Source organism: Daktulosphaira vitifoliae, unplaced genomic scaffold (genome assembly GCF_025091365.1).
Source record: "Daktulosphaira vitifoliae isolate Bord-2020 unplaced genomic scaffold, ASM2509136v1 Scaffold_1, whole genome shotgun sequence".
In the NCBI taxonomy this organism is placed as follows: domain Eukaryota; kingdom Metazoa; phylum Arthropoda; class Insecta; order Hemiptera; family Phylloxeridae; genus Daktulosphaira; species Daktulosphaira vitifoliae.
The window spans coordinates 58,170,360-58,186,043 of record NW_026099572.1 but is presented as its reverse complement, the minus strand read 5'-3'; the positions used below and the strand labels follow the sequence as shown (position 1 = coordinate 58,186,043).

Here is a 15,684-nt window from a genome sequence, read left to right as displayed (position 1 = left end):
GATGTTACCATTTTGTGTGACTTGATAAAACTGTCGTTAAAGTGGTTAGAGGTAAATAAACGGTTCACGTCAAAGTACTTAACTATGACGTTCTCAAGAGTTTTGAAAAACAAAAATTGATTAAAAAAACTTAAATTAAGTCGAGGCACCGCAAATGAGGAGTGACGATGAGACGGTTTTATATGGAAAGTTTTGTTTTTTATTTAATGAAAATAGCTGAAGAGTTTATGAGAGAGTTGATGCCGATATTCGAGAGCTTAAGACAACGTGAAACATTACCGTGCTCGTATCCACTAGCGATGGGTCACGGCAGACAAAACAACACTTTTTGGGTAAAATCAACATAATTTTTATTTTTCAATAAGATGCATACAATAAATTTTTTTTTTATTATATCGTCGATCTAAATGAGGTTGCACGGGTTGCCGTCTGTATATAATTTTTAATTTTCATGAAATTTAATTTATGCACATTGTACTGAATAGGTAAGGGAAAGAAGTGCTAGGAGCGAGCCAATGGGTAAAATGGGAGTTAACCGGACGGTTAAAACTCCCGACTCATTGAGCGATAATGAATCGTCACCATACTCCAGAACGCCCATTAGAAAGGGTTCAACACCAGTTACCAGAAAGTCAAGCATAGGTGGTTATACCAGTAGTCTTCCGGCCAGTCGTCCCGGTAGCAGACCACAAAGCCGTCAAGGAAGTAAACCTCCTAGTAGACACGGCTCCAACTTGTCGCTCGACAGTACTGGTAAGCTTATTTTAATTAACATCATCGCCACAATAAAAAAAAAAGTAATGTACATAGAGGGAAGAGCAGTTACCACTTATAAAATAATTTTTAAACCTTTGTTTTTCCTTTTTATACTAATGAAATAAAAACAACATTTCGAGGCGAGGGGTCATGGGCTAGTGTTGCTATTCGCTATGACATTGATCAATATTGGTATTATTCAACTCTTAATATTTGTTTCAATTTATAATTTTCAAAAAACAGCTATTGTTATAATTGCCGACATTTTTGTGTACCAAAAGACACTGATACTAAAGTAAATTCCGACTGTAGTGTGGATTGTAATCCCTCCAACTATACTTGAAGTTAAATTTTATTGTTAATTTAAATACTTTGAATTATATTATAGAGAAATGCATTTATTTGCATGATTTTAATTGATACATTTATTGCATATTTACAGATTCGAACACTCCAAGTCGTATACCGAGACTGACACCCGGAAAAACGTCGACTGCTCGTAAGACAAACGGACAGGTTAGCAGTAGAGGACGATCGCCAGGTCCTCTTGCTAACCAATCTACGACATCATCCAATAGGTAAATTATTTTTTACCATATTTAATATTTAAATATTTTTTATACATTAATAGTAATACCTGTAGTTCACTACTAATTATCCCTTTTAACTCACTAACTTCAGGTCCCTGTCAATGCACAGGTCTTCGAGTATACCCACGTTGTCTAACTCCAGCTCTAGGTAATTACTAACATAAATTTATTTAAGATGTTTTATTATATTTATTAATTTATTTTATACAATTAATCTTTGAGCATGACCTGTTAACTACGTTGTCAGATCAGTTATCTAGAAATTATATGCATTTATAAATGAACACACCATCAGCCAGTATAAATTTTTATCAATTGACTTGAAAACTTAGTAATGTGTTGTTACCAAAGTAATATATTACTATTTTTTTTTTATGGTTTGGGGATTATCCTCTTTAAAATAGAAAATATTTCTACGCTACTTTATAATTTGATGAAAAATTTCCACAAACTCGGGGCCCTTCAAAGTGTCTCAAACAAAATCTATGAATACATATAATTTCTAGCCCTAGTTATCTTTAACAATATTTACATCTTAATTCCTACTGTTTTATCTTATAACATATTCCTATAAGAATACTATTTCCGTTCATAATTCCTATTAATTTTTCTTATATCCTGCTCTCTACTAATGAACTATACACTATTAGAATTATTTTAACATAATTTTATTTTCTACTCGCGTTCTACAGCAGAAGCCACGGTTCAAAAATACCCATTTTTCTGGGGCAGCCGTCGTCACGCGATTCGACTTTGCCAATGGTGTCACCAATGTCTTCGGCACCTTCTTCCGGGTAAAGCACAAAAACTGATTAAGTGTCTGTGTTTTTTGTGTGCAAATACCCATTGCTTGCCTGTTTTGCTTTTAACATGTCAATTGTTCACATCTCATCTCGAAACGATAGAGTAACCGCGTTGTTGTTGATAATACAGTTGATTTGACACAAATAATGTATCCATGAGTTGCTTAATAATTTAATAAAGAATTTCGCGTGTTTGTGAGAAAAGAACATGAAAAAAAATATGAGCCTGAAAAATGTTTTAATTGAACTGCACGTCTCTTAGAGTTAGATTCGTTTGATTAATCAATTCGGTAGCTTTGAAATCATTTTGCGTATTATTGTTCTTGTTCGCTTTTTGAATTGTTTGGTCCACAAAATGCTAATACTTTCTAATTTAATATTTTACGTTTTAATTGTTATATAGATTGCAATCGCCTTTGGCAACACCTTCGTCAGCCAACTTGTCACGTAAGCCGTCCAATGCGTCCGACACTAAGAGAAGAAATTCTAAACCCGGATCGGATTCATCAAGAGAACCATTCCGACTATAACCTGCCAATGATGTCGATTAATACGCGGATTAACACATTAATTAAAGTTTTTTTTTTATATATATAATTATTTAATCAAACCAATGTTGATTAATCTCTTAATTAATCCTGTCTAGTTTATTAATTTAAATTTAATTTAATTTAAAAGTATTAATTGTATGTACGATTTTGTATTCTTTTGTTGTTTAATCTTCTAATTGAAATCCAATTTGTATTTTTCAAAAAATGTTTAATTAATTAAAACATTGTTAGATTCAAGTGCCATTATTTGAAACTAAAAATAAAAATTTTTTTAACCATATTGTAATAAATACGATTTAATGTAATAAAATTTGTTATTTATTGTATTTGTATTATTATTTTTTATAATTAATTATTATAATATTTATCAATTGTAAATAAATTTCTGATGGTTAATGAAAGTTTCAATTTTTATAAGTGCCAATATTGTATTATTACGTTTTTCGATTTTTATTTATTTTTATGTAACATGTAATTTCAATTTAACATAATAAGTAATTGCGTACCTTACCAATTGGTACTATTACTGTAACATTGAAAATTAACCAATCGTAACAATAGATATTTTTTAACTATATTTATAATATTTAATTGTTTCCCCCGTTGTGGATTAAATAAAATGTGCAATTGTTAACTTGCGTGTTAATTTTTTATTTCACCCAAAAAATACTAATAGAATTAGATGTAATTAATTTTATTATCATTTGAAAAAACTACTATCAAAGTATTTCAGATAAAACCCTATGATTAGTAGGTGATCATAAATAACTAATTTAACATGCAATTATAAGTTTTTAATTCTATTGTTATATGATGCGGTTTTATAGATGCTTTTGCGTAGTAGCAGTATAAGGCGCAATTAAGAAGGGAGTACTTTGGCTACTTAATATCCCCTGGGATAACACTAAGCAGATTTCACCATTCTTTTAAAATTTTGTAAGATAAATTAAACGTGCAATTGTTTGGTGTTCCGTGCACAGTCGAAAATAAATTGATTCAAATGGTATCTTTTGTTGATTTTTGTCTCCATTTCTGTAAGTCACGAGGACCTTTCTATCCACCAAAATCCAACCATTAATTTTTTTGCTTATTTAATGTCTTAATTCAATATTAAAGAAACTGTATTATTTAATTTGAAAAATATGAGTTTGTAAACAAAATTGGCTTCTGGCATACAGATTTTTAGTTGTTGTTTAATATATAGGCAGTTATATACCCAGTTCAGTCATAACGTGTCGTGTCTTGAGACGTAAGTATCACGTCCAATTCGGTTGCACTGGTCTATTTAAGCATTACCGTCTTACCCGCACAATGAATAACTTAGAGAGATGATTTCAAAAAATAGTTCAAAATACTTTTGTATAAATGATAATATGATTTTTTGTAAACCCAAAATAGTATTTCTCAATTTGATTTTTTTCTATTTTAAAAAATAAGAGCTACTAAAAATAAATCATGTGTTAAAAAACTGAATAATGTATATGTATAAATTAAACATAAACGAGAATAAAACTTACATAATCTACACAATTTTTAAGTATGTTAGATTCAAGGGGTTTTGTTCAGGCAACTTAACCATCAGGTTTTCACAAGTTTCAATACGTTGTATGCGAGACGCTAAAAAAGTTGTAAATATGGTACCAGGGATTCAGAAAGAGTGCGCTATTGACATAGTGGTCAAGCAATTCGTTCAAGTTCTAAAATTACTGTACCAGGGATTCAGAAGATGAAAATGATCGTGATAAAAGCAGTGACTGTGACTGTGGCAAAGCTTTATCTTATCCTGACGGTTGGCATTTAAGACAGCCTGGCGTATTTGGTTGAGTGATATCAAACATACCCAATTTAACGATATGGTACAAATATCCATTACAAGTGAACAGGTATACTCGCTGTCGGTGTAGATTATACAGCTGTACGAAACACCGTGGAAAGTGAAAAATATCAGACGATAGTTATGCAAATCGCAAAACAATAAGATGTAAAAGTTATTTTGGAATGGCCTCCGTGAAAATGCAATGAGTACATGTCTGGAATAAAAAGTCATTGATACGCGTTTTTTAATATTTATTTAAACTCTTTATGTCCATCATAAACGTTGTTGAAAAAGTCTATAATTGATTTTAGTTAAGTTGTAATTATAAAATATTATTTTTTAAAGTGATTATTAATTATGAAATAAATCCAAAAGCTGATATGTTACAAAAATGGGGTTTTAAATGAATTAATTTGAATATTGAAGTAAACTACGTATATGAATGTATTAAAGCTTTCATGGATTGTCTTGTTGCTTGAAGTGCTTGAGGATACATCCATGATTGCAGTTTAGTCCGAAACGTCAGAATTCAACTGCAAACGTGGACATATCCTAAAGCACTTCAAGCAAACTATGTATATTTAAAATTTAAACAACTCAAAAATAATTTGAAGGAATAAAAAGAAAAATGTATAAATTTAAAATCTTAAAATAAATTTATTTTCGTATAAACTTAAAAATTGACTTCAGGATACTAAATCAATAAATAAATTTATCAATATTATAATTTTGATTTTACAAAATACTTATTGGTATTACACATTTTGTATTTTGGAATAATTAATGGTAATATATGTATAATTTATTCAACTTGTATTTAATTAAAGGCAACCAATTATTTACTTAAAATTAAACCATAATTAAAGCTATTTCATAATTCTAAAATTGGTTTAATTTTTTTAGTAAAGAAATAAATTACAAATTTTCTAAATTTTTGTTTCTATTTAGTCATAGTTAGGACATAGAATAATGTTACGGTATTGCCGTACGTTCAACGATACAAAACGAATTACATATTTTTACTTAAAATTTAGAAGCCAATTAACTAATAGCAATAATATATAAAATGTAATAAATCAAAAAGAAAAGAAAATAAGTGGAAAAGAGAAATTTAAGAATGAAATGGAATGGTTAGGTAGGAGTATATGATTTTTATATATGCCAGTTAAAAGGAATAAAAATAAAGTAAAATTGTGTAAATTCTAATATGAAGGTGTGAATGCTTATAATATACCAAAAGAAAATATGAAGACTGGTTTTTTGTTAGAATACGAGGTGTGACAATAAAATAACGAGACTTTCTAAATCTAACCTAAACTATTAACGTTATCTTTAAAACGGTTATTGAAATATGATTAGGAAACACTTGTCTAAAAGTACTATAAACACTGATGAAATCGGTTAATTTTCTTATACGTTAGTAACCTTGTTATTAGTGCGAATTCGATTATACTGCCGAAAAATGTTAGATATAAAAATCGAACGTGTTAAAATTAAATTTCTTGTTAAATTAAAAAAAACTTTCGCGGAATCATTTCGTATGTTATGTGAAGTTTATGTTGAAGAATGTGTTATCAAGAGCTCCCGTTTTTGAATGGCTCAAACGGTTTTGCAATGGAAGAGAGAACGTGGAAGACGATGATCGTTCTGGACGTTCTACCACATGTTCAACAAACGAAAACGTTGAAAAAATCGACAAAATTATTCGGCAAGATCGTCGATTAAGTGTTAGAGCTATAGCAGAGATGGTAAATATTGATAGAGAAAGTGCTCGTAAAATTTTAGTTGAAAATTTAAATATGAAAAAAGTATATGTTAAAATGGTCCCTAAAAATTTGATCAAAAATTCAATCCCAAAGAAATTTGTTCTGACACCTTATAAATCATCAAACGTGATCCATCTTTTATAAATAATATCACCAACTTCCTCAAAAATGAAGAAAGCACGAATTAGCAGTCGAAATTCAAAGCAATGCTCATTGTTTTCTTTCACATTAAGGGAATAATTTTTGTTGAATGGGTTCCTGGTGAGCACACTGTCAACCAATATTATTATTAAGAGGTATTAATTAAATTAAGAGAACGTGTTAGAAAAAAGCGACCAGATCTGTGGAAGAGTGGCTGGGTTCTTCACCAAGACAATGCTCCAGCTCACAGTGCATTTTCAATTCAACGATTTTTAACTGAAAAAAAATTTCTATACTTCAACATCCACCGTACTTGCCAGACCTTGTTCCTTGTGACTTTTTCCTACTCCCAAAAATTAAAAATTTATTAAAAGGAACCCATTTTCAAACGGTTGATGACGTAAAAATGAAAATGGCAGAACTTCTAAAAGGGCTAACTGAAAGCGATTGGCAACATTGTTTTCAAAAAAGGCAGCGACGTATGCAACAGTGTGTTGATGCTGAGGGAAAGTACTTTGAAGGTGACAATCATTAAATTGTAAAATTTAAAAAATAAATAACTTTTATTAAAAAAGTCTCGTTATTTTATTGTCACACCTCGTAAATATATAATGTAGCAGATATATAGCCGAATAATGGAAAATCAGACAAGATAATAAATGTCGGAATAACACTTGTTTGCAATGGTCAAATAAAAATGAACACAAGCGTTATGACAAAATAGTGAATTGATTTCGGGGTTGAACCATATCGAATAAATGTTAAAATATTTTTTGAGAAAATTAAAAAAGCTCATATTTTTGAACTTTTGCGAGACTGTAAAAAAAAAGCTCAAATCCAATCGATGAGGACTTTTAGTATGTCATTATACATATCTTAATTCACTTAAAAAAAAAAAAAAATTTTGTTGGGAATTTTTCCCGCCATTTTTCCTTTGTTGACTGGCCTATACTGTTAATTTTGAATTTACACGCTATACACTACGCGTTATACAGTTAATATGACCGTAAAAAAACCGTTAAATTATAAATAATACGAAACCGTTACACAAAATCTATGACTGTTTTATTATATGTAAGAGATTCTACACGTTCTATATTTTTATTATAAATATAATTAAAAAATGAATCCTCATTTGATTTTATTGAATAAGTATATTTTTGTGAGAGTATATTTTATTGAGAGATCGACACTAATATTTTTTTAATTATTCCTCTGGCTTGGCCAAAACAAAATTCAAAAATATTAATATTTGCGTAGAACATTTATCAAAGCGGTATTGCGGTGGCCTAATGTGTCTATTAGACAATGGCAATAAGAGCTGTTATAATTTCTGATGAAGAACATATGAAAGTTAAAAAAACATATCTATGGTAAGCACTACGAAATAATGGATATACAATCAAAAACATAAACAAGGCACTTAAAAAGGCGAAAAAAAGAAAAAATACAAGTGCAATAATGATGATGAAAAAAAAGGAACACTAATACTGGCGTACATATAAGGAATTACCGACCCCATTTCACGAATCGCAAATAAATTCAAAATAAAAACAGTTTACAAAGAAAACACAGTTATAGGATCACTTCTCTGAAACCCGAAAGACAAACTGCCAGAAATGTAAACACCCGGAATCTATAAAATACCGTATCATATGATAAATTATACATTGGACAAATAGGAAGAGCTATTGAAACAAGAATAAAAGAAAACGTAAAAGACGTAGATTGCTAAAGGACAGAAAAGTCCGCAGTAGCTGAATACGCCAAGATCAGTGGACACTTGACAAAGTCAAAATACCGAACAAAGAAGCGCATTTTAGCAAACGGATGTACAAAAGGCAATAAAAATTGAAAAATGTCCAGAAAATTATAATGGAGAAAATGGATGGACTATTAGCAAGACTTGGTTACCTATCATACACCAGGCAAAAAGAAAATCAATAAAGAAAATAACTTAATGTGTGGAAAAACTACAACTAACATAACGATGCAGAAGAGCAAGATCTAAATGCCAAGTAGCTGTAAAGAACAACAAAAACCGGACGTAAATAACAAAATGAAAGTTGTCAACAAGAACACGAAAAAACAACAACAGATAAACAACATCGACGTTATCAGTTGTCAACTGATATAAAAACACACCGTAAACAAGCTAAGCCGACAGTATAGTTACAACCACTACCCGTAACTATTGGTCTGTAAATGGACTCTGCAATGAGTCCGAAACTTCAGCTCATAACTGATAACGAATCCGTAAACATTTTAGGCAATACGACAATCCACGAAAGCTTAACAGATTAATATGTAAACATAAATTACAAAGTTTTGTTTATAAATATTCAATATTTTTCATTTCGTTGAGTTAGAGATTTTAAAATAATCCATACAATTTTGCATAAAATTTTAAGTCATTTTCTTAAAAAAAATTGTGAACTAGTTTTATATTAGTAAATTGGTATTATTGATTTAATTTTATTTAAACTGTATTTTAAGACTATATCTTGAAATTTGCTTCAATAAGTTGAAAATGTATTATTCAAAATCAAAATTAATTAAATATAAAAATTATATGAATGTGAAGATAATTTTTTTTTGCGTTATAATTTTATTTTTAAAATATCTGTTGATTATATTAAATCTTCAATATCTTACGCATTTCAGAAAATTGTAAAAAATTAATCATTTTTCTATACTAATAATATACATAGTGACAAAAAATTATAAAATAAAGTATTTTTTTAAAAATATTTATGTCACCACTTACAATTAATACAATGTATTTAAGTTGATATTATACTTTCAATAACGACCCATAACGATAATTTATAATTTTTAAAGATTTGGAAAAAAGAGTAGTAGTAAAATTTTGTCCCGAATTTAAATTTTAAATATGATTATCAAAATTATTGACTAAATTTAAATGAACAAGTAATTACATAAAAATTACTTCATTTTGAGTAAAAATTTGTTGAAATTAATAAATAACTAATTAATAAATTCGTTTTTTTTTATCGTAATCTAATTAGATTATTATGAACTAAAACATTTTTGTGAAAACCAAACAAAACTAATTACTATCTTTAGATAGTAATTAGTGATTTATTTCAATATTGTATTTTGTGTTAGTCGTATATAATTTGTTTCAGGTGTTTGCAATTGGCCAGTGCGCATTATCTTTCTTTTATGTTTCTGCGAGTTATTTATTGTTAATTATGTTATTATAACTAGTCAACAATAAATTTAGGTAGTGGAAAATATTTCTAGTCAGAGTGTACGCTAAGTCGGCAAATTAAATTTCTTTTATTAAGTGTGCGCCAAGTGGACGTCGTCAAGTATCGCCACTTTAAATATTATGTTTTGTGTTGTCACTGTTGGCCCTGGGTAGGCAACAATTTCTTTATATTGCTAGTCATTCATAACTCACATTTACCATTTCACTAATTAAATAAAAATATACCGTTTCAACTTATCTTTTAAAAATGTTCCGGAAATATTCCGAGCTTCAAAAATATGTTAAATTAAAGTTTGTTACGTACTGTAAGTTAAAAATACAAATTTGACCTGACACCTTATCTTTTATGTGCAAATAGTTGCCGTAGTTTAAACATACTATTTTTGATTTCTTATTTTAATTTTTCAAATCTATATTGTTATAACATTAAAAAAAACGATATAAATTAATATATCTATATATTTTTTTAAGTAGTATACATAAATCTCTTTTATCCGACATACTATTTTACTTTAATTTTAATATGGTATAAATAGGAGTATATATTGATGGGGTCACCGATCCCATGATTGTTACGAGAATGAAATTTGCATTGAATGATTTATTAGAATAATAACTGAATAAATACTTAGTATAATAATTAATATTTGTATGATATTGAATAATTTAGTATTGTAAATTTTATGAATTTTTTTAAAAAGTTATACAATTTAAGTATACAGGGTAATTCATTTAATATTAGCTACTGGATTTCTCATAAATAATGATGTTAAGAAAATCATTTTTGGAAATGTTTACAGTGGCGTGCACAGAAATAAATTTTTTTTTTTTTGGGGGGGGTTTGAAATTTAAAGAAAATTAGCTGAGACACTGCCCATATTGTTCACTTACAAAAATCCCTGTTTTCGATTACTTTATTGTGGAAATATTTATAGTATGATATGATCTTTTTTATTGTTATTACTTATTGTTTATGGTCCAAAATTGTCGCTTAGCTTATAAATTTTAGGGGAGGGGTTAACCCCCCTCGCGTACACCAGTGGTTGTTTAGTTTATATATTTCTCGATTTATCAATTAGTAAGTATTTTTTTTAAATTCATCTTTTATGCATTATAAAGGTGTCATCATTATTTGTTTAATAGCAACATACATATTTAACTTGCTTATAATAAAAAAATGATCTAATTAAGAAAATAACTATTCGATGACAATTTTAGATCCATTATTTCGAAAATTATAACTATTTTAAAATATCGAATGGAGGTGAAGTGTAGGTTATATTGCATTTATCATTACGCATTACTTTGTTCCGCCCATCCTCCACTCAATTTTTAAAAATGTTAATAACTTCTTAAGTACTATTTCAAAAATTGTTTTCGATTAGTCATTTTCTAAATTATATCACTTTGTATTTAATTAGATAGTTATATATGTTAGTTGTCATTTAAAATAATAACATTGACACCCTTTGATATAAGAAATAAAAAAAAAATACCAAAAAGAATTTTATTAAAATAATTATTTAAAGAAAAACTGAGTAGATAATATCAAAATAATCACTCTGCATACAACAACTTTGTAATATTTTCCCGTAAAATAACAAGATTTAATAATATAAATGAGTGTATAGAGATAATGGATGTTAAAATCCATAATCATTGTCAATAGAAATTCGATTATTTTTATTGAATTGAAGTAAACTTATAAATAGTAAACTCCAATTTAAATACATGTAAAATTAAATTATTATTTATTTAAATAAAGTGATTGAAGGTTGAACTTTTATAAATGTAAATCAAAACAAATATTTAATTGTTGAATAGTCACAATTAAAATGATAATATTGAACACTTAATTATGGAGTAGAATTATATTTACTTTATATTATCAGTCAGAAACCTCAAAATTAGTTATCAAAATTTTAATATACAAAAATTATAGAACAAAAGTTTATACATTATAAAGAAACTTAAACAAAAAATGTTTTACTACTAAACTATAAAAGAATTAAGCATTTTATTTGCTTTAATCTTAATAATATTTAACATTCAAAATTTACAATGCAACCATATACATATATTTATACCATGCATATTCTACACATATTTAAGGAAATTTTTACATTGTTAGAATCGATAAATAAAAAAACCCAACAAAATAGGGTTGCGGCACAATGGAGACGTGCCATAATTGAGTCCAGTATAGATTTAATCTGATAGTGATTAANATATGGTAACAAAACCATTAGTGATAAGACTAACACTAAGACACCACAGAATCACTACCATAAGAAACGCTTCGATGCAAATCTGTAAATAGTGTTTAATTCTAAGAAATTCTGATGAAACTAAAAATCAGTTTTTTTTTAAATTTATGATTTGTATAGCAACATGTTACAAAATAAATTGAAATGTTATAAACTGATAGTAGCACACATAAATAGAGGAAAAAAATAATAAATTACAAAGTAAAATTATAAAATATCAAATCTAATTCGACAATAAATACTTTAAAAATATTATAAATTAATTATTTAAATTGTTTGTATGGATAAAGCTGGATAATCTACTTGTTATTTGATTAAGGAACTTTTTTTCAATTTTTAAGGGTAATATCTTCAACTAAATACGAATTGTAAGTATTTGACGTATCGTTGAAAAAAGTAGGTTATGCAAGTGTTGGAAAAATAAATCGCAGCCATAAAAAAAACACATAGTAAAATAATATTAACATGAATAAAATATGTCTTCTCACGAGGGGAGACTACAATGATGGGATCCTTGATATTCATTGAAGTTATTGAATCTCAATGAGTAAAAAATAAAATGATTTGAAAATTTAAAAAAAAAATGCAAAATATTAATTATCCACAGGCGGATTCGAACCTCGTACCTTAAGTGTAAAAGACATAAGTGTGTTATCGATTCGGCAACTGTTCGTCGCTTTCGTCGCATGATAAGGTAAGCAATTTTAGCTAATAAAATAGTATAGAATGCATTGTGTTTTCTATTACTTATGGATGCGCCACTACCTGGCTGGACAGAGTACTAGCACAATAACATCATAGTTAACATTCCAACTAATTATAAGCGTTCTTCAAAGTGTCTCTCCACTTGTCGACCAGCCAATCTGATCTCAGCCACAGTGCGGGACATCGGAGTGTAGTACACTAGTATAATCTATTGTACAAAGAACCGAAATTGAGCTCGCATCTACCCTAGATCACCATTTGGACGACTGAAAAGACGTAGGCCACTTGGAAATAGTTTTGTTGCACAGGACAGTTATGTTGTTTAGAATTTCTTTATTGGTTTTATAAATTATTAAACTACAAATACATCAGTGTAAAACGCTACACACGAGGTTAAAGACTATACCACATAAATATACAAAACGGTTTTACATAAAATACCAGAGGTATAATAAATTTAAGTTTCATCTTGAGTAGATTTAATATAGAATTGTACTAGAAAAGAAGTTACACGCGAGTTAATAATAACATAAATCGTATAATTTCAAATGCCGACGCAAATACGTACTTATCGATAATTGTTACATCAACTACATGATTCATCTCAACAGATGATCTGTCTTATCAGGATAATCAGAAGTAAGTGAAAACATTTATTTATATAATAAGTTTATAATAAACACTTTACTGAAGGATTTTTAGTAATAAACAATTAGAGTGAAACACTGGCGTACGCAAGGGGGGGTTGGGGTTGAACCCCCCCCCAAATTTATAAGCTAAGCGACAATTTTGGACCATAAACAATAAGTAATAACAATAAAAAAGATCATATCATACTATAAATATTTCCACAATAAAGTAATCGAAAACAGGGATTTTTGTAAGTGAACAATATGGGCAGTGTCACATCTAATTTTTATTAAATTTCAAAAAAACCCCCCAAATTTAATTTCTGTGTACGCCACTGGAGTGAGATAGGTCATCGAGAATATACTAAAATTCTTTTACAAAGAAATACGATATTTGTGACTCGCCAGAAGTTCGTGTACGCGTTTCAGGAGTTAGGTAGTGACCCTTCGTTGTAATTCCATCTTATTCATATATAAGACGTGTTCACGCAAGAATACATACCCCAAGATCCCTTTCTATTTCAATTTATTATAATCTCACTGCTCGGTACCTATAGACACTCTTACTTTCCATTGCTGCCCATTCTTCTTTATATTACGTCTCTTATTTTCTCATTGGCCACCCGTGTTACATTTCTTTTCCTTCCCTACTCCAAACAGTAATTACTTTTTTTTTATTACAGTTTTATTTATTTTAGTTTTAGTTATTGAGTTAATTATTATACTCGAGTATTTATTAATTTTATTTTTATAAAAAACGTTTATTGGTATTAATTAAGATTCATTGTAGTTTCAATAAATAGTATTTAGGGTAATTAAAAAAAAAAGTAAATAGAGTTGAGTATAGTTTAATAAGGAAAATTTAATATTTTTGTACATGTGGTTACCACTATATTGTAATACAGCTGTATACAACTCTTTTGTATAATTTGTCTGTGAAATTTAATAAATTATAAATAAATAATTATAATCATAACTCAAAAATATATTTGTTAGAACGAAAATATAGGCATGTAAATTTTAGATCTTTTAACGAACTCTACCCTATATAAATTAAAAAAAAAATAAAATTATTAGTTTACCATTAAATAATTTAGATTATTCAATTTTATAATTTTGATTAAACAATAAAATAAATACAAAATTAAGTTATATAATGGTATGTTTTGTAGAAATTTTAAGTTTGTCTTATAAATACAATATTTTATCTTAACTTCAGAATTTATTTATCTTATTTATCAAAATATTTGTGTATTATATTGGAATTACCATTGGTTATATTATTTTATGATTAATCAAATTTTATTCTATTGATTTTCTAAAAAAGTGTAGATTGTATATTTAAATAGAAATAATTAGGTTTTAGTCTAGTGATAGGGGAGGCTGGATTTACTTGTACTTTTTAAATTTGATTAATATAAATTTAAAAACTAATGACATCAGTGTTTTAGTGTAAGTTTCAAAACCCTTAATATATGTAGTATTTATTAACAAACCCATTCATCGAGACTCTAAAAGTTGTTAACACGTTAAGTTTTTCAATAAATTTTGTTAATGTATTTATGGAAACTGAATTATTTTTTGTTATATTACAGTATGTAATTGTGTAAAAAAAGAAATTGAAGAAAATTCTACAAAAGGTAATTATAATAATTGGTTTTCGGTCTCAAAGTGAACTGAAAGGAACGTTTACTATTTAATTAATAAACACGATGTAAAAACTTAAACTTTTAATTTAGTTTTTAATACTTATTTCGTACATATGTATTGGCGTGCGGGTCATGCCGTCCTTTGCGATGACGAGTTCATCGCCCGACTACTTTTTATACAATACAAAAAAAAACCGGTACACACCGGGCTAACGCGCTTAACAATAATAGTTATATAAATAAAATGAAAAAATAAGGTTAGACTCTATTTATACACTACTAATTTTGTTTTAATGAAACTGACGTTATTGAAATTCAATCATTTTTATTTAATAAGTATCACCCCTTATTTTCAACTTCTCTTGTTATTTCGGACACCTTGTACATCTGTTCAGTGCAAGCTTTCTAGTACAAAGTTAACTACATATTTGCAGTGATAGAAAACTATTCTCCTAATAAAGTATCCCCTAAAAAAATTTTTTAAATGTTATTGTGATAGTTATAGTACAACATGATATAGTTTACCTCTGATGTAAGGATATTTAAAAAGTATTACATCCTAATATATGTATATAAAAGTATATCAATGTTTTTTTTTTACGACTAATACTAAAAGTGTTCAGAATCTATTTAAACTAATAAACAATAGTATCGTATCCCTTTAAAAAATAAAATTATAAATTATAATTGTTGTACGTTTAGGTATTTATGTAATTTTAATAACAGTAAGAATTTAAAATAAAAAACAGTTGCACAGTTGGATTTGCGGCACAGTA

The 15,684-nt window shown here is 27.9% G+C and overlaps 1 protein-coding gene across 20 annotated transcripts in view; it reads left to right on the top strand.

Moving 5' to 3' along the window:
- Positions 1-3,334, top strand: part of LOC126907910 (microtubule-actin cross-linking factor 1) — a 69,285-nt gene extending 65,951 nt beyond the window's left edge. For 15 of the 20 annotated variants that reach the window (XM_050689655.1, XM_050689609.1, XM_050689591.1 and 12 more), the window contains 5 exons: positions 486-753; positions 1,199-1,334; positions 1,438-1,494; positions 2,039-2,140; positions 2,553-3,334. In XM_050689655.1, the coding sequence (XP_050545612.1) occupies positions 486-753; positions 1,199-1,334; positions 1,438-1,494; positions 2,039-2,140; positions 2,553-2,679 (690 nt within the window). In that variant the 3' untranslated portion in view covers positions 2,680-3,334. Of the gene's footprint in view, positions 1-216; positions 333-485; positions 754-1,198; positions 1,335-1,437; positions 1,495-2,038; positions 2,141-2,552 lie in introns of all 20 variants that reach the window. The other 5 variants (XM_050689733.1, XM_050689674.1, XM_050689627.1 and 2 more) reach the window with 4 other exon arrangements.
- The last annotated feature ends 12,350 nt before the right edge of the window (positions 3,335-15,684 follow it).